Source organism: Aythya fuligula, chromosome 1 (assembly GCF_009819795.1).
Source record: "Aythya fuligula isolate bAytFul2 chromosome 1, bAytFul2.pri, whole genome shotgun sequence".
Classification (NCBI taxonomy): domain Eukaryota; kingdom Metazoa; phylum Chordata; class Aves; order Anseriformes; family Anatidae; genus Aythya; species Aythya fuligula.
Window position 1 is genome coordinate 144,693,404 of NC_045559.1, and position 19,716 is coordinate 144,713,119.

The 19,716-nt window shown below is 40.0% G+C and overlaps 1 protein-coding gene across 1 annotated transcript in view; it reads left to right on the forward strand.

Annotated features, from left to right (window-relative positions):
- The window catches only part of TUBGCP3 (tubulin gamma complex associated protein 3), a 52,263-nt gene extending 33,939 nt beyond the window's left edge, over positions 1-18,324 (forward strand). The window contains exons 11-22 of the mRNA XM_032199803.1: positions 97-263; positions 1,983-2,093; positions 2,487-2,595; positions 7,302-7,491; positions 9,325-9,460; positions 9,873-9,941; positions 11,115-11,250; positions 13,766-13,854; positions 13,991-14,122; positions 14,556-14,696; positions 15,362-15,478; positions 17,171-18,324. Coding sequence (XP_032055694.1) covers positions 97-263; positions 1,983-2,093; positions 2,487-2,595; positions 7,302-7,491; positions 9,325-9,460; positions 9,873-9,941; positions 11,115-11,250; positions 13,766-13,854; positions 13,991-14,122; positions 14,556-14,696; positions 15,362-15,478; positions 17,171-17,329 — 1,556 coding nt within the window. The 3' untranslated portion in view covers positions 17,330-18,324. The remainder of the gene's footprint in view (positions 1-96; positions 264-1,982; positions 2,094-2,486; positions 2,596-7,301; positions 7,492-9,324; positions 9,461-9,872; positions 9,942-11,114; positions 11,251-13,765; positions 13,855-13,990; positions 14,123-14,555; positions 14,697-15,361; positions 15,479-17,170) is intronic.
- The last annotated feature ends 1,392 nt before the right edge of the window (positions 18,325-19,716 follow it).

Genomic DNA, 19,716 nt, shown 5'->3' on the forward strand with positions numbered 1-19,716 from the left:
ATACGGGTAGTTAAAATTGATGGCTGCTGAATTTAAGTGTAGTGTATATATTTTTCTTTCATACATTTTTTGTTTCTCTCTCTGATGATCTTACAGGGAGAAAAGGCGGTGAACTAGCTTCAGCAGTTCATGCCTATACTAAAACAGGAGATCCCTACATGAGGTCTCTGGTTCAGCACATTCTTGGCCTGGTATCCCATCCTGTGCTGAATTTTCTTTATCGGTGGATTTATGACGGGGAGCTGGAGGATACATACCATGAGGTAATTCTTATATGAGAAATAATTCATCTCTTCATTTGCTTTATGGGAGAGTCTGTGGGAAGCTTAGAGAAGAACTGGAGAAATAAACAGTGATATAAACATATATTAATTGCTCATATTATACAATAACAACATGAAGCGTGACGCTTCTTCATGGACTGATTATTTTTGTGGTGTCCAAATGTTGTGGAGATGCATTATGTTGTCTTTGATGAATCGTATCCTGGGTCTGTTTAGTAGAGGCAGAATAATGGATTAAGGGTAGATGCTTGCATCTGAAGAAATTGTATACATTACTATTACTACACAAAGCAAGAAAGAAGACAGATGACAGAGTTCTCTAACTATTTAGAATGCAAGTCTTGTATTTGGATAAAAGCTTAATCTCTTCTGAAGTAAGAGACTGAATATTCTGCTTTGACTACCTGTTGTTATCCCCAGCTTCATAAACAACTTTAGTTTGTCAAATGGGGTAGAACAGCTTATGGTTGCAGATTTTCTTTAGAAAATCTACATGTATTTGTTGTAACTTCTATAACAGCACATTCTAGTAACACTCCTTTTCTTCTTAAAGAGTTTATGTCGTTTTAAGCTGTCCCAATTATTTTTCCCATCTCCAATCAGTACAGTCTTGTTAAATTGAGATTTTGTTTAGTACCAAGAAGCCAAAGAATCATTTTCAAAATGAATTGACCGGTCCTGAGAAGGATTTGTGTAACTTGACTTGGATGTGGAAAGTGCTGTCTGATTTCTGAAACTGTCCATCAAAATTCAAATGAGTACAAATATCACACATGGCTGATCTTTAAGGTCATCTTGAGCAGACTTGCATAAAATATCTATGAATCTTTATGTCCAAAAGTGTAGAAATGTAGCCTTGTCTTTCCAGCTACCCCTCGGACTTGAGAGGTTGGGGGTTTTGGTTGTTTTTAAATCATTCATTAGCTTTCAACTCTTTGTCTGCTTAAAAATTTATATGCTTGCTCTGAGGGTGTTCTTAATACTGCAAATCACTGTTGGATATGTGTATATTGAAAGCTACTATTTATCATAGGCGGTTTTCAAACAAAAACAATTGACCATTCTTGCTTGAAGTGGTATTTGAAGGGGGTGAAAAAGTTCTTATCCCAAAAATGGACGTCTTGTCTGACTGGATGAGGACAGAATCTTTCCACAACTCGTTTTAATAAAACTAATTGTGTAGATTTAGTTTCTTACATATGAAAGTATTTTATTACATAGAGCTGAGAGACCTTGGCATTTGATTCCTCACTTGCTGAAAGATTTCTTATTTTCTGCAATTCTGCATCTCCTAAAATAGGAAAAAGTCCAAAGGAGGAGTGAGTGAAAATAGAATGAATAAAATAAAAGCATATTGCAGTTATATTCTGACATTTTTCTCCTACTCTAATTGCCTGAAATACGTATGCTTCTGTATTTCCTAGTGGATGTTTTATGGATAGCACATCTTTCTTGAGGTAGCCAAAGTTTCATAATGTACAGAGGAGATTAAATTATATGAGTCCAATTTTCAACTTTTTTCTTCAGAGTTTGTATTGGACAAGATCCAATCTGAACATGAGCTTCCAGGACAACTTTAGCTTTTCTAGTTAAAGGAACAACTAAGAAATATTTTTTTTTCAGTTTTCGTAGTTCACAAATGAAAAACGGGGGGAGAAAGTTTACCTTCCTTTTTTAAATATTTATTTCAATCTACAGTTTTTTGTGGCTTCGGATCCTACAGTGAAAACTGATAGATTGTGGCATGACAAATACACTTTGAGGAAATCAATGATCCCTTCTTTTATTACAATGGAGCAATCAAAAAAGGTATGTATTCAAAAATTAATTTTCTGATGATTTGTTTGTCTGTGCTGCTATTTTAGGTTCTTATTAAGAAAATGGAGACCAAATTTATCAGTACATATTCATCTTAAGAATATCAAAGTTAATAGAATTATTTGCTGAGGAAGACTATAAGACTGTGTTTATTTTTTTTCCATTCTTTGGCAATAATCTTTGTTTAAGGAGATCTTGAGGGGGTAAATGTTTGTGTTTCACAGTGTTTTGTGTTGGCAGTGAAGTTCTGTGGTTGGGATTGTAAAGCTAGGATTGAAGAAATGTGACAAAATACTGTGTTGTCCTGCTGGTTGTGGGTGGCTTTTTTGTTAGCTTTTGCAAGTCGCTATTAAAATTAAAATAAAAAAAAACTCTCATTTTCAGGTCCTCCTTATAGGAAAATCCATAAACTTCTTGCATCAAGTTTGTCATGATCAAACTCCATCCACAAAGATGATTGCTGTGGCAAAGTCTGCAGAATCTTCAAAAGGAGGTAGGGTATCAGTGTTGGTCAACTTCTTCCCTTTGAACAGAACTCTGTACAATATGTGGTTTAGACTATAAGCTGACATTTTTGATAGTGGGGTGGAAAGGAGTACAAAAGTCCCTCCTGTTTGCCTTTGTAAGATAGCTTTTAAATGGATACTTGCATTTTACAGAAAACGTGTGAAGATGAGCATGCTTAATTTTCTTAATAGGTTTGCTGGGTGGTTGTTAATGTACTGGGTTTCTGAATGAAACCAGGCACGATCAGCCTGCTTTCAAATGACTTCAGGTGGGTGGGTAGGATGAGAGCAGGGATGTTCTTGAGTCCCTCTGTGAGAATGTAGTACTTGAGACACCTCCTCATCAAATACTCTATAAGAATAGTGTAAATTAATTCTGTGATTAAAAAAAAAAACAACAAAAACCCATTAGTTGTAAATAAGAGAATGAACAGTAAAAGCAGTCAGGACGGAAGCCTTTCTGTAAATTCATTCTACCGCTATAATACACCAAAAGAAAATTGAGTATGTGTGAGGCTTGTAAAATCATTTTGGAATTTTATTTAAAATTGAAGTGGCTGGTTTTTGAACATTTAAACCAAATCAATTTAATTCCAGACTTCCTTCAGATTATTTCCTATTATTTAGAAGAAATTTCAGTTCAAATGCTTAAGAGTTTATATGCCATTTATAGTTAATCTTTGGCATATTCTTTACAGTCAAGTTAGCATTGTTATGATGAAAGACAGCAAATACCCATAGGAAGTACTTGTTTTAGAGGTTTTAAAAATTAGCAAAGAAGGTAAGGTAATGCCTATGATGCTGCTACATCTGGGAGAAAGTTTCTTCTGGTGAAATGATATTTCACTTTAACTTCCTGTAACTTACTTAATATACCGAGGAGAACCTAATGGTTAAGCTGTAGATGACTGTGATCATTTCTCTGATGCTATTGAATACGTAGGTTCTAGAAGCATAGTGATGTCCTGCTAGTATATACAGCTTTTGTTAAATGCATTAGCCAAGTATTTTTCAATCTAGTTCTTTACTTAGTTTTCTAAGAAAATCTTTCTTTGCACTTTTTGACCTCTTGTACGATACTTTGTGTTGCTCCTGCTCTCAAATACAACGTTATTATAGCTAACATAAAACCCTGGCTTTGTGAGGTTCTTCTTTTTTCTTTTTTTCTTTTATTTTTTTATGATGAACCTTGGATTAGTTTTTCTATTAACTCTTCACAGCGCAGCATTTTAACATGAGCATATGTATCAAAGTTGTTCTAGTAATAAAATCACATTTGTGTCTGCAAGAAGATTCCATCTAATGCTGTGGGGTGGGTGTTTTTTCTCTTGTACCAGTGGTTGCCTAGTCAACTAGCTGCTCTTAAATTGCAGAGAAGGGGTCAGGCTGAGGTGAATAAGGGCTGTAAAAGCATTTGAAACATCATCTTGCCAGTCACTCCTGAAAAAGGCAAAAACATTATTGGAATACACTACTTTTATCGCTTTACTCAGAGCTTATGGCCATGCTTTTCTGATTTTTTTTTGTCTGTGTTTCTCTCACATTGATCGTGTCGATGTTGGAAATGCATCCTGTCCTCCTTGTTTGTGCCATCTGACAACAAACTGAGCATCTCTTCAGATAATTACTTATAATAAAACGACAGAAGGATAGAGTGCCAGACTGAATTTGGGTGCTTTTTCTCACTTTAATTCTGAACGTTTCATGGTTTTGGCTGTAATTTTAACTTGCTTTGGAACCTTAACTTGCAGAATCACAAAATCAGAATGGTTGAGGTGGGAAAGGACCTCTGGAGGTCACCTGGTTCAACCTCTTGCTCAAGCAGGTTGCCCAGGACTATGTCCAGCCAGCTTTTTAAGATCTCCAAGGAACATAACTGGACAACCTATCTGGGAGACCTCTATCTGCATAGTAAAGGAGGGCTGTCTGATGTTCAAATGGCTCCTCAGTTTCAGTTTGTGTCTGTTGTCTCTTGTCCCGTCACTGGGTACCATTACAAAGAGCCTGTCTCCATCTTCTTTGCTCCATCATCTTTGCACCCTCCTGAAGGGGTGGGTGCAAAGACGTTGAGGTGCACTCTGAGCCTTCTCCTGTAGGATTAAAATTGCCACCTCTCTCACCCTAGGAGAGGTGCTCCCAATCCCTTCATTGTTTTTGTGCCCCTTGGTTGGACTCTCTCCAGTATGGCCATGTCTCCCTTGTACTGGGGAGCCCAGAACTGGGCACGCTGTAATTCCAGGTTTGGCTTCACCAGAGATGAAGAGAGGGGAAGGATTGCCTCCCTCCACCTGGCGGCAATACTTTGCCTAATACACTCTAGGATAACACTAGGATAAATGTGCCTTTTTTATGGCACATTGCTGGCTCATGTTCAACTTGATGTCCACCAGGACCCTGACCCCCTTTTCTGTCAGGCAGCTTTCTTGCTGGGTAGCTCCTGGCGCGTCCTTATGCCTGGGGTGGTTCCTCCCCAGTTGGAGGACTTAACACTTCCCTTTATTCAACTTTGTGAGCTTATGGTTTTAAACTTCTTGTCTTTCCTCGGTTTTCTTTTGTTGATGAAGTAAGAATGGTATAAAAAAAAAGCTACCGTCTGAACCTGTGTTAAAAACAGGAAGCCAGAGGTGCAGGACAGAGTAGAAGCTGGCACTCCAACCTCAAGCTTGGGAACTTCTCAACCAGGATTTGCCCAAGACCACTACATTCAATAGCAACTCGTAGCCCTGTCAGTGCTGTTTGCCTTTTTCTTTCCAAACCCACTTCTGTCTTGCACTGTGCCCAGAGATAAATTTACACAGCTTTAAAAACTTGTGTCTAGGCTTCTTTTCTTGTTGATGAAAGCAACCTTTTTGAAATAGGGATGGTGCATTGCCTGTGCTGTTGTGTATGTATGCAGAGATGATGGGTTACAGCTATGCAGGCAAACTGCAGGCTAGTTTGTTCCTGCTTTGGCTCTCAGGCTCTCAGCATCCTGTGAAAAGACATTCAGGAACAGATCATTGGGGTGTTGTAGCTTACTGCGATCTCTCTGTGAAACTCTTCTTTTAACTTTCCCCTTCTGGAAGTTCTTCCTTTCTCCTCTAAAGCCAGCCATGAGGCACATCAAATGGCTGGCACCTCTGTGTGTGCAAGCAGCCACGTTTAAACTCATCCTTTGAAGACAGCAGCTAAGAGGCCAGGATCTGCTGATGGGGAGAGGCTAGAAGAAAACTGGACTTGACTGGACTTTCTTAATGCCAAGTTGCCCCATAGCAGTGAGACAAGTGCATTTGTACCAGTGAGACAAATGTGTTTGCACCAGCTAACAGTTATCCCTTTCTCCCAGCCATGGGTATGGTGTTGCTATGTGCTTCCTTATGTGAGCAATACAAGAGTTGCTTTGTCAAATCACACCAGACTTCTGCCTTGATCAGAGTGAGCAGACTTTGGTGAGGTATTTGTCTCTCCTGGTTTGCTGTCAGTGACAGGAGAAAGAGTACTTTAGGGACTCCTTACCTATGGTCTGTATTAGTTCTCACATTTCCTAAGTTTCATGTGTTTCACCTGACTAAGTAGTACTCTGCTGGTGTAGGGAACTTGAGCATAGCAATGCTTTATACAAGGAGCATGTCTGTGAATGCTCTGCATGTGCTTGCACTTGATGTCCCATGGAGAGCTTTACAGGTTATTCAATGAGAGTTTGGAAATCTTAGTGAGTCATTGAACCACACACTATGAGGTCTCCCTCAATAAACAGTGAATCATTTGTTAGAGTAATTGTCCATTTACTTAGTTTAAAAGCAGTTTACTAGTTGATGATAAATCTCAGCAGAACAACAGGTCAAAATTGGTTCTAATGTTTAATGTCTGCAGTATGGGTTGAAATGAATCCTTGAGCAGGCAACATGCGGTCTTACACTCATTTGGTGTCTGGACCTTTAGTTTCTACCTTTTAGTGCAATTGTTGTAGAATTAAAAACTTGAAAATGAGAGTATATAATGCTGTGGAAGGTAGGTAAGCCACCTGGCAGTCCAGTATTTGGAGTTTTGCTCCATGTTGCCTGAAGAAGCCATGCTTTTCTTCTTGTATCTCATAACAGCATTGTTATAATCCCTTTCTTAACAAGCTCGTAGTTGTAGTAAAGAATGAAACACACTCCCTACTAAGCAGTTATGTCCTACCTTCTGCCCCCAAATTGCCACACATTATATGTGGAGAAGAAAACACCAGGTTGCTGACTGTCCCCCAGACAATGCAAACATATTCCCTCCTCTCTCTTTCTGACTTCTGTGTGGGAACTCTTTTCTGTTGAATGCTTTGAGTGATTCTTAGAAGATTTTTTTCTCCTGCCCTTAAAAGTGACTTCTAATTTAGATCTGCCTCCACCAACACTTTTCTCTAACTCTGCTCTTTTTGATGCCTTTTAAATAATTTGATTCTGTAAACTGAAAAATTTCAGCAAACTAAAAGAAATTTACTTTCTATGTAGAAGTGATAAAATAATGAGTTCATATGGGAAAGTACAGGCTGAGTACAAATTAAAAGCAGAGCTACGGGCTGCTTTAGACTTGCTTTCACTTTGGCTATGCCTAATGTATAATAGAGTGGATGAGAATAAATAGCAATTTCTCTGCTGGTATGTTTCAATTTCAAAGCTTGTTTGCCTCTTTTTTGTTTGAAAAAACACTAATTTAATTCTGATTTCTTTTCTAGCTGCTGATTTGTTCACAGATCTGGAAAATGCATTTCAGGAGAAAATTGACGCAGCTTATTTTGAGACCAGCAAATACTTGCTGGATGTCCTTAATAAGAAGTACAACTTACTGGAACACATGCAGGCCATGAGACGCTACTTACTACTTGGTCAAGGAGATTTTATCAGGCACTTAATGGACTTGCTCAAGTAAGAGTTTAGAAGGGTAATTATGTTGAATTTCTGATGCTCCCAAGTATGCATGATTAGCATAGAAACTGTTTTGCTCAGAAGAGGACACCTTAATTATCTTACTACTCAGTGGTTTACTTGAACATCTTTTAATTTCTATTTGGGGTTGAGTTTCTTTGACCCTGAGGCTGAAATTTTGCTCTTTTTGGTAGGAAGTACATACAGTACCATTTTTGCAGTGTCTTGAAAAGCTGTACTAACGTAGCTTTACACTGAGTTTGTGACAGCCCCAAGGATGTTTGCACTTTGCTTCCTCCTGTCAGCAAATTTAAGCCGAAAAGTTCCGTTTCTGGTACTCTTGATGTCACGAGTTAGTATTGTTCTGAATGTTATGCTTCTATATTTTGTATGCGTTTGGTGTAAAACATTGTGTCAGAACCTCTCAGTGCATTTTTAAAATTTAATTGTTGCATCAGCAGCCTCTGTTTTAAGCACTCAAGTGTACCTGCAAGTATCAGTTTCAGTACATTGTGTGTATTTGCCAGCTGGCTGCTTCTACATGCTGGTGCTTCTGATAAAACTTAGTCTACTAGAAAGGTCCTTTGCAAAGTTTTCCTTTGGACTAGGAGGCAGGCTTTGCAATAAAGCTTCCATTAACTTGTTTGTACGTGACCAGGCTTTTTTAAGTGAAAAACAGGGTGAAGCAGAACAAGGTCGGGTATGTAGTGCTGGTATTACATGTGAGGTAAAAATAGTGAGGGGATTTCCAGTGCTGATGGGGGAGAGGATTGCAAGGCATTTGCTACTTGCATGTTGCAGCTCCTTGGAAAGTTTAAGTTGCGTGGAGGTGGTGGTGTTTTTTTTTGTCAGCAGTTCTAACCCCATGAGACGGCTATTGGTTAAGTATCCCAAAATTGTGAAATAAAATTAGTGTGCTGTGCTAATGAGTAAATCTGCCTCATTTTAGATACAAATGCAACTCAAATGTCAGAATAGCTATGCTAGCAACCCTGGTAACTTGAAATGAGTGGCATTAATTCGGGATTAATTTACTTCTCGTGCTGATGTTCAGCTATATAGCTGCACACAAATAGACAGAAATGTTTTGATCATTGATTTGCTTTGTGGTTAAGATTGAAACAGTAATATGAGAGGTTTTAAAATTTTCAGGAAAGTGTTTCACTGTGTGCTGCAGTTAGTAACAAAGTGCTGTTGCAGAGTATCTCAGTAACATGCCAGCACAGCACTCCTAGGCAGTTGAGGGAAATGCATTTTTTCTTCCTGCTCTATTCTGCACCAGTGTGTCCTCACCTCAAGTAGCATGTGCCGTTTTGGACACCACAGTGTGAGAAGGATATAAAACTATTAGAGAGTGTCCAAAAGAGGGCTACAAAGATGGCGAAGGGTCAGGAGGGGAAGAGGTGTGAGGAGCAGCTGAGGCCCCTTGGTTTGCTCAGCCCCGAGCAGAGCAGGCTGAGGGGAGGCCTCATGGCGGCCTGCAGCTCCCTCACGAGGGGAGCGGAGGGGCAGGCGCTGAGCTCTGCTCTCTGGGGACAGCGACAGGACCCGAGGGGACGGCATGGAGCTGGGACAGGGGAGGGTCAGGCTGGGGGTTAGGGAAAGGGTCTGCACCCAGAAGGTGCTTGGGCACTGAGACAGGCTCCCCAGGGCAGTGATCGCAGCACTGAGCCTGCTGGAGTTCAAGGAGTGCTTGGCAAACGCTCTCAGGCATGTGGTCTAATTTTTGGGTGGTCCTGTGCAGACCCAGGAGTTGAACTCAGTGATCCTTGTGGGTCCCTTCCAACTCAGAATATTCCATGCTTCTGTGACTTTTTGTTTCATAACTTCCAGGCCTGAGCTTGCACGACCAGCTACAACCTTATACCAGCATAACCTGACTGGAATTCTTGAAACAGCAGTGAGGGCAACTAATGCGCAGTTCGATAATCCTGAGATTCTCAAACGATTGGATGTTCGACTTCTGGAGGTCAGTTGCATCTTGGTGACTCTCATATGAAACATAAATGAATAAAGTTACATTCTGTGTGTATGTGCGTGAGGACACAAATCTATGTGAAACAAAATTTTGGTATGTGCATGTGGTAAATACCATTTTGTCCCCTCTTTTTCCACTGAAGCTTACTCTGAATTATGTAAACCTCACTTAATAAGTCTTCTTTTCCTATCTTAAAAACATCAACAGTTGGGTGAGATATATCCCATCCTTGTGTCAAGGTTTATTTGGGCTTAATCTGCTGCTTTTGGTGACAAACTCCTGTATCCTGTATTGAAGTGAATGCTTGGTTTTTCATGGTCTTCGAGGAATAGAAGGATAAGCAACTCTTGAGCACTAGCACGCTCTGGTTATTCACTAAAAGTAGTGTATCTTTTAAATACAGGTGTCTCCTGGGGACACTGGATGGGATGTCTTCAGCTTAGACTATCACGTTGACGGACCAATAGCAACGGTAATGTTGTATATTGCTGGTTGTGAACATGTCTCCTATGCTGAACTGGATTGCTAAATATTTTGTTGTTGAAATATCCTTTTTATTCTGAAGTGTATGATCGGATAGACCCCTTTTTTTTTGGCATCAAGGATGCACTCGCTATATAAACCGTAAGCCAAAATCTCTGTTCTTATATATTACAATTGAGTGCTGAAAAGCTACATTTAAAACATGAATTACTGAAAATCAGTAATGAATTTGTTCCAGCAGAGATTTTAGCACATACTTAATAAATGGAGTGCTCCTCTTCTGCCATTATTACTAGGCTGTAGCAGCTGCTTTGAGATAATTTGAAGGGAACTAGAAAATGTATTTGGAGAGAACCTATTTGTATTACCTAAATAAAATTTCATAGATGTTCAGATGTGGAACAACTGAGAAAACAAATATATTCATAGAATCAATAACACAATTGATCAGAATGTATTTAGCTTCTGTAAAGATATTCTAACATCAAAATGTGAGTCTGACCAGCAAAAGGAATTGTCGTGTATATGTGTAATTTGAAAAGAGTGAAATGTTTTGTCTTTATTATGCTTACTCTATATCACATTTCCTCCCATATGGGATTGGAAGTGCTCAAAACCTCCTAAGAAATGATTTTGTCCTAGTATGTGGACTTCTAATTTTTTTTTCATGCCTTTTTAAGTTGGCATGCTGGTAGAACAGTAAATGCATTGGTACTTTCTCAGCCTTTAATGAAATGGAACTGACAAAAGCATCAGAGCAGTGCTATGCCTACGTGGAAGAGTAATTTATAGAAAAACAAATAAGCTGTAATGCATTTCTACTTCATTTTTCTTCAGTCTTAGGAATGCAATGTGAAAACAGTGACAATGTGGGAATCCTTTTGGTGTTAAAATGGAAAAAATAAAATGGCAGTGTTGTAAGCAGGCATAGTTGAAGGGCACTCTGGACCAGAGCAGTGCTTTTATTGAATGTTAAATAACTCGGTTCAGGTCTTGAAGGAGAGTCTTCCTAGGAGCTCTGTACTTTCCAAGGATTTGTTCTACCAGTATTTACCGATAAACTACATGGGTCAGAATAGACAAGACTGCAAAAATATTCTTTGTCCTTCAAAACACACGGTGTCTCTGTTAAATTTGTAGTCATCTTTTGTTCGTTTTATAGGTGTTTACACGTGAGTGCATGAGCCACTATCTGAGAGTATTTAATTTCCTCTGGAGAGCGAAGCGAATGGAGTATATTCTTACTGATATATGGAAAGGACACATGTGCAACGCAAAGCTTTTGAAAAGTATGCCAGGTGAGAGGCCTGAGTGGATGACATACTTGTAAACTGCATTTAGATTGCTGTAGGTTATTTTTAAACTATTTAAAGAAAAGTCTGTTATTACAGAGGAATTTTATATTTTGTTGCTCTAACTGACTGGCTAATGACAGATGATGATGAAGATGAAATAGCATTGCTGGATATGGAGGTTTCCTGTTACTTAGTCCTTGATTATGAGTTTTTGTAGCAACGGGCAAATGAAACATCCCACGTCTCTGAAAAGATTGTTACTCCTTCATCCCCTTTTCTTCATCTTCCTTGATGACTTTCTATCTGTACCCTGTGCCTCCCTTTTACTTCTGCTGGAAGAACTGAGTTTCAAACATACACACTTCCAAATTTACCAGTTTTATCTTCACTTGTTCATTTTGCATTTATTTAGCAAAGAACAGAAGAAGCTAAGATAAAAACAAACAGGTGTTTGAGCAGAAACAAAAAAAGCTCTTGAGTATAGAGTGACTCTGGCATGTGCTTAAAGGATTGGGACTTTTTGATCCCCCTTCTCAGTTGAGAATACGGTGGGTTTTTTTGAGCATTTGTACAGGCTTAATCTTGACTTTTCTGACCTAGCTACATATTTTTTTGGTAAAAAGTAACTGTTGAGGCTTACAATTCTTTGTGGTATAGTAGTGTTAACAAAAATATATTTGTTTTTGTAATTGGAAACTGTTTGGATGGGAGTGGACACCTTGGCCTGAGGAAGTTGCTGGTAAATAAACTCTTAAAACGATGCTCCAGTGTGAAAAGCTGATCTCGGGGACTATATGGGATGACTTTCTGTTGCCTTTCTGCTTCTGTGAGATAGGATTACTTTACTGTCATTTCCCTGTCCCAAACAAGTGCTTGTTTGACTCAAAGCCAGCAGTCTACTGTGTTCGCTCCTTCTGTTCCCTTTGAGTCAAGGGTACAGTTAACAGGTCTTATTCTCATCTCTGTCACTTGAGGGTCTTCAGGCTGGAACTGTTTCCTACTGCTAGAGTTTTGTTTATTCTCAGAAGACCTGCTTGGGAGGCCTTTCATATGCTTTAATATGGAACAGTCTTCTGTAATCTTTCTGAGATGAAATCTCAGTTGCTTGTCACCTTCAGTTTTGGCTACTTTTTAGTTAACACAAGTATTTAAAATGCTAGTCAAGATCTTATAGCTATTGTTGGCAGAAAAAGCCTTTTGTTCTATTTCTGGGTGTGTGCCTCTGAGAGAGGAGAGTGTGTTTTACAAAGACCTGCCTTCTGCCTGGAGGGACGGGAGTCTTTCTCACTCTCTGGCATGTCTAGGTTGGAAGCTGTGGATAGATTTATTTTTTTTCCTGCAGTACTTGGAGAGTCCACCCCAGCACTGATTTGAAAAGAAGCAGAAGTTGCTTTATTTTCTTTCTTCCTTCAGAATTGTACCTTGCGCTTCTGGTCACAGCGCAGTAAATGGAAAACCGTAAGTGATAGGAGAAGCAGCTGCAGGGTGTTGTTTTTTTTCCAGTCACCAAGAGGTAACGTTGACTTTCTAGGGTATCTTTATTCACCATTTCCAAAACACCCTAACAAACAGCTAGGGATTTTAATGTTTTAAAGGAGTTCTTCTAGACCATAGTGTCAAGCTTGATCTTTTCCTACCAGGAATTTGAATAAGAAATTTACAGATGTACCCAGCTCGGATACGGTGAAGAATTTCTGTTGTGTAGCCAGACCTAAACTTTTTTTCATTGACCCAATTTAAAGCAGATGCAATAAAATACGTTAGGGATAGTTTTCCTGCAAAGGCATAAGAAACAAAGAACGGAGTACCTTGTGCTGTCATTCAGATCGTTGGATGGTTCTGTAACATCCTAGATATGAGAATGTAAAATTCCTTTTGTAGCAGCCATGTAACTTGGTAAATCACTTCGGCAGCTTTTTAGAAGTGAATGCCTCTGTTTGGACATCTGCCTGATTCCTGAAGGATGAGTGATGTGCTGTCTTACACATTAACAGCTGAGGCCAGCAGTGACTTATCCGTGGGTCTCTGGTGGATCAGGAAGTTGAGCCTGGGCAACCAGAGTCACAAATTCCCTACCCCTGTTGTAACCACCCTCTCTTTTGTTCTCAGTGTGGTAATATAAAATATGCCGGCTGCCTTATGAACTCAAGGGGTATGAGGGACAACAGAAGCAACAGCAGATCTGTGGCCTCAGATTTGCAGCCAAAAGACAACATGGAACATTTACTGTCTTTTGGTCCCTTGGGACTGAAAGGGTCTTTTTGACTTTATGATGCTCTGAAAGTTTCCAGCAGCCTGAGCACACAATTGGTGTGGTCTTTGGCTAATGTTTTCTAGGAGTTAATGGTACAATGTTCCTTGCTCATCTGTTGCCTGCCAATATTGCTGCTACATTCCAAGACTAGCGGCTGTTTTATGATGTATTCAATTTGGTAGAAAAAAAAGAGTATGAGGCTGGTTTGATGGCTGTGCCTGTCCTTGCAGTCTTTAACATGCCATCTCTTTGGATTTTTTACAGAGCTTTCTGGGGTGCTGCATCAGTGTCACGTTCTGGCATCAGAAATGGTCCATTTCATTCATCAAATGCAGTATTACATTACATTTGAGGTATACTCTATCCACACAATTGGTTGCTTAAAAATGAAATACTTTTAATATTCTGTATGTGTTGTGTGTCTTAACTTTCAAAGAGCTTGTCATCTAGCAAATCAAAACAGCCCAATCCTGAATCATTGTGCTCCAGGTGCTTGAATGTTCGTGGGATGAACTCTGGAACAAGGTCCAGCAAGCTCAGGACTTAGATCATATCATTGCAGCTCATGAAGTTTTCCTGGACACGATCATAGCTCGGTGTTTGCTGGATAGTGATTCTAGGGTAAGTCTTCTCCTTCGCATTAAGTTGTAATCTGTGTGATCTTGGCTTATGGGTTAGGGTTAGGACATTCTTCCCTTTTGGTACAGGAGGAAGGGGAAAAGTCAGTTTTCTCCCTGTCATATTAGACCTTGTTCAGTAGGCTGTGTACTTACTCCTTGCACACGTTGACAGATGTTGATTTTGAAACTTGTTGCACTTTTGGTGAGTTTCTTTTGGTTCTAAGAAGCTGCATTGTCATGCAATAACTGACTTGAAACTTGGCAAAATAACCTCTCCAGTTGGGTGTGGGAACATTTAATTTACGTTTAAATTTAAAAATATTTTAAATAACTTAAAATTTACATTTTAATTTACATTTCTCAAGAGTGGTAGTAACTTAAAACTCTTTTGCTGTGGAGCTCTTTCATTGTTTTGTTGCTGAATTGCCTCTCAGGTACTTCTCAACCAGCTTCGAGCTGTTTTTGATCAGATCATTGAGCTCCAGAATGCCCAAGATGCAATGTACAGAGCTGCTTTGGAAGAGTTGCAGCTGAGGCTACAGTTTGAAGAGAGGAAGAAACAGCGTGAGCTTGAGGTACAGTAAGGAGATTCCTAAAACATGAAGATGAATTGAGGCAGATATATTTCTCTTTTGATATCTCATATGGAGTTTTTTGATGTCATCTACAGCTATGACAGAAGTGAAAAATGTATCAATACAAACATAAAAGTCATCATCAGTAGCTAATGTATTCAGACAGAATCCCTGACTGTCACTTCTAATTTCTGTCTTGCCCAAAACCTCTAGGTAAATAGATTTTTGCAGTGGTCTTTGGAGGACAAGAAGTTTAGGGCTGTGAAGGAAATGATACAATCTTGAATATTCTGAACCTTCTTGCAAAGAATGCCATAGCTGCATGCCTGCCTCCATACTGCCAGGCCGTGGGATGTGCAGGGCTGGTGGGAGACTCACTGGCTTTGCTTGTCTCAGTTTTCCTTAGTAATGGCAGTCTTTCTGTGAAGAACATGAGAACAACTTCTATAACTTGCCATTCCAGAGGAGGAATGTTATTTACACACCTTGAATATTTTCATGTGCTGTACAGCCACCAAGGGGAGAGATAATGTCAGTATTAGAAGCTCCACATTTGGCTCTCCGTGGCGATGTTTGGTTTGTGTGAGCATGATGGTTCAGCCAGGCAGAAGGTGGATCCAGTTGTTGTGTAATGTTTGACTTCTTACTCATTTTGTCTGTGTTAGGGCAAATGGGGTGTAACTGCATCAGAAGAAGAAGAAGAGAACAAGAGGATAAAAGAATTTCAAGACTCAATACCCAAAATGTGCTCGCAGCTGCGAATACTCACTCATTTTTACCAGGTACCCCTTAGCTATTCTTTTTTTTTAATATGGACAATAAGTTAGTTAGAAAGAGAGGACACAGCACTGTGTGCCACAGCAGCCCTTCAGGGGTAGAGCCCAGGTCAACTGAAACCCAGGACCTTCCCCCTAACCCTTCTCGTGGCTTTCACACATGAGAAATTTGTGATGTGGTGTAGCAAGACTTTTAACTACTCTTATTTATCACCTTTGGCAAACCTGAAGTTAGGCCTTTTTTTATGATGTTGATTCTGAGTTTGACTTAAACCTCTAGGGTCTGCTTGTTGTCAGTATTTCCTATATTTTTGTAATTAATATCTGTAAACACACATTTAAATGTAGTAAATGTAAGTATGCATTGTTTCCCTAGCTAAATAAATGAGCTTGAAGTGGTTTTGCTGGGTTTTTACCCAAATTTTCATTTTTTAGCTTGTAAAAGTAAGCTAGGTTCTTAACAGCAGTTGTAGTCATGAGTTAGCACCTGTACATGCATGTGCACAGCATTTTCCAGCCCTTCTATCTGATGGTTTCCACCAAATCCATTTCTATATTGAGTGTAGCTTTGCCAAGCTATAGCCGTCCTGAATGAAGTGCTGCATTGTCAAAAGAGGTAGTTCACGTGGAATTTTGGAGGAAAACAGAAATAGAAATATTGATGGCTTTTGTTGGCAGCTGTAGATATCCTAAGCTTTGATATGAGAACTTCAGATCTGGGAAGAATTTCCCTCCTATATCCAAATACTGCAGTTCTCCCTCCCAGCAAAAATGCAACCAAATACCTTAAGAGTTGTAGGCTAGAATAGATTGTAGTTTGTGTGCTCAGTGGGACTGCTACAAGTTGGCAACGTACCTTTTGTAGATCCAATACAGCTTGGACTGCAGCAGACCCTGCAACAGCCCTATTTTTGAATAGGGCTTTTTAAAAGGCCAGCTTTTTCGTGTGGTGCCTTCCTGGCCAGCCTTGGTCATCTTTGGAAGTAAGGAGGTAGTAAATGGGACGTGCCTAATTCTAGGCACGCTCACATTAGTATTTAGTGGAGATCAGGAATAAGCTCTTGAAGTGAGTTGTCCCACTCCCCCAAAGCTGTGTGCTCTCCTGCATGCTGTGGAGCTCCTGCAGCCCCTGGGCTAGAAATGTGCCTCCAGCTTCCTGAGTGCAAGTCCCGAGTAAAAGCTGCTTGAGGTATCTAGCCTAGCCCAGCTCTGCAGCTGCTTTGCTATTCTGGGGTGCTACTTGGTTAGCACAGCGTACATCAGATGCGTATTTTTAAACAAGCAGTGGTTTAATGCTGGGCTGGCCTGCATTGTACCTGCAACACAAGAACAATAAGGTTGCCTGTTTGGGTAGGTTGTGTCCTGAATGTCTCCCAAAAATGGCAGGAGCACAGAGGCGCTCCTCTCCAGCCCAGAAGCCAGACTGGAGAGTCCCAGCTGGGCAAGCGGGGTGATCTGTTTGAAAGCATGAAGTGTGTGTGGCAGAAGTTTGAAGATAAAATGAAGTTACAGGCTTTTTGGAGAAAGAGTGAATCCCACATAACTTGATTGCTAAAATTTGAGTACAAATTCTTGTGCTTGCCATTTTGTGGCTTCCCTCTGCCTCCTTGCCAGGCTCAGACACCACCTGGCATGCCTGTGCAAAACACACCGCTGATGTCACCTTAGCGGTCTCATTGTTTTTTCTTTCTCATTCAGGGAATCGTCCAGCAGTTCTTGGTCTTGCTGACAACCAGTTCTGATGAAAGCCTTCGATTTCTTAGCTTTAGACTGGACTTCAATGAACATTATAAAGCAAGAGAACCAAGGCTTCGTATGTCTTTGGGCACTAGAGGCAGACGGAGCTCACACATGTGAGACAACTGCTAAGGACTGCACCTCGGTATCCGAAGGATGTTGAACCTCTTGTTGGACAAGGCAATCAGTGTTGACGTAATAAAACCAAATCGTGCGTGATAGGTGTCCACCATTTCTGCAGACAACATGTTTTCAGTCATGTGATCGTGTGACACTATATAGCAGAGAGCAAAAAAAGTAGTTGTTTTTTTTACACTAACGTTTATAGAATTATCAGAGTCAATGGGCTTATTGAACCTCTTCGAATCATCCTTAGGTCATCCTTTTAAACAAATGCCAATTTTATTTGAGGCTTTGTAAGCTCTCTCCACTAACTTATATTTGTGTTGAGGAAATCACTTCTTTTGTTTTAGAAGGCATCATTTCCTTTTTTAACAAGAAAATAAGAAGGTTATTTTTTCTATATGTAATTGTTCTATTTGAAAAGAGCTTTTGTTAAAGCCAACAGATCAGGACACAGACCTAATGTCCTCATTACGAAGCTATCCAGCATTTCATTATGCTGATTTTCAGTTTTGTGATGTGTTTGACTGTGTAAGAAACTTTGTATCTGGAGACATAGACTTATATTTAATTTTTTCTTTGTTTTCAAGGTTTACAATTTGAAATAAAAAAAAAAATCTAATAGGTAAATTATGTGGTTCCTGTACAGGAGAAACCTATAGAAACAGAGCCAGGAGTGAATCTATTGCACAGAAGATCTAACACAGAACAGAAGTTAAAGCCTCAGTACAATAAAGGGAAAGTGTCAGTTAAGACTGAAGGGATTGAAATAATTAATGTTCAAAATCTGATGTGTAGAAGCAAACTGAATTGGGTAATGTTGACTTCATTCTCTTCCCTTGCCTATTTTTTCATTGTAAATATTTATATATTGCTGTCCAGATGCTGGGGAGAGGAGGGGTTCTTCTTTTGCAAAGTTGTCATTCTATCAGGTCATTTATTATGTTTCACAAGTACAAGCTTAGAAAAATAAAAACACAACTATCTTTCAAGCATTTGTTTTGCTTTTTGTAATTAACACATTATGATTCTTTGACAGGGCAAGGAAGCAGGGGGTATTCACCTATGGATTCTGCACTGCAGTCTTTTGGTACTAGTATTATCTGTACTTACAGCTGTGTGCAATTTGTTAACGAATAGTTCCCCTCAGGTGAAACAAGTCTGTGGCCTTTTTTTTGTCTTTACCCTTCTCAAATCCCTGGGAAGCAGCGGCAACAGCCAGGTTGTTGAGGCAAGGCTGGATGTGGTGACAAGGGAGGTGAACTCCTCTGGGAATGATGCATAAAACTTTCAGCTCTAAACTATCAGGTTTGCCTTCCAGGATTCTGGTGCTGGTGGAAGCAGTGCTCCCCAAAATGTTACAGTGCAGGCCTTGGGGCTCTTGGCTTTTGTTTAATGAAGCAGGTAACCCTGGGCCCCTTAAAGAACCTGTCAGTGTGCCTAGATTCAAGGGAGTACTTGCAGGCAGCATTTCAGCCGTAAGAAAATACGGACCCTGAAGCAAGTGATAATTGGTGTGCCAGAGGAAAGCTGGAGGATTCAGAACTCAGCATCGTGTCCTGAGTTGCTTTACAGGTAGGAATATTCTGTTTTGGTGTGTGTGTGTTGGGAGTGTAGTATTCGTACAAAGTCTGAGAGAACTAAGAAGGTTATGGGACTGTGTTTTGACCAATACCTTTCTTCCACCAAAATCACTCAAAAATTTGTCTGCATTAGTATTCTTTTCCCCACTTCCTTGAGGGATGTGTTACACGACCCTGTATGTCATCAGACAATCCACAGGCCAGGGATGTAGCATAAACATCAAAGCTAGAGGACAAGATCTAGAAGAAAGTTTAGTCCTCTTTGCTGCTAAAATTATTGCAGCAGGACTCAGAAAACTCTATGGTAGCTATCAAGCTGAGAGCAATCATTTTGGGGTGATTCCACAGAAATCCATTGATTGGGAAGAGTCATCGGTTGCTCTCTCTGCCGGCCACACTGAGGGGAAGGAACACTTTGAACACAAGGCACAGAATACCTGGGCCAGCAGGGACAGGGTGTGATCAGGCTCCCCCACCTACCCTCGTCCTCACTGCTCCTTTGTGGGTGGAGTCGTGTCTTTTACCCCATAACTCGTAGCATTAACATTTCTTTCAATCTACAGTTTGTTTCAGATCCTACAGTTGAAACTCATCAATGGTGGCGTAATAGCCACACCTTGTGGAAGTCAGTAGTCCCCTTTTCAAGTAAAATGGAACAATGAAAAAGATTTACGGATAGATATGTGAACCTTCTAATCATCTTTTGGCCCTCTACTGTTATGGCCAGATTGATATCAAGAGAATGGATCAGAAGTTGAACAGTATCTACTTCCAATCCTCTTTTAGGCATGGAAAGAACTA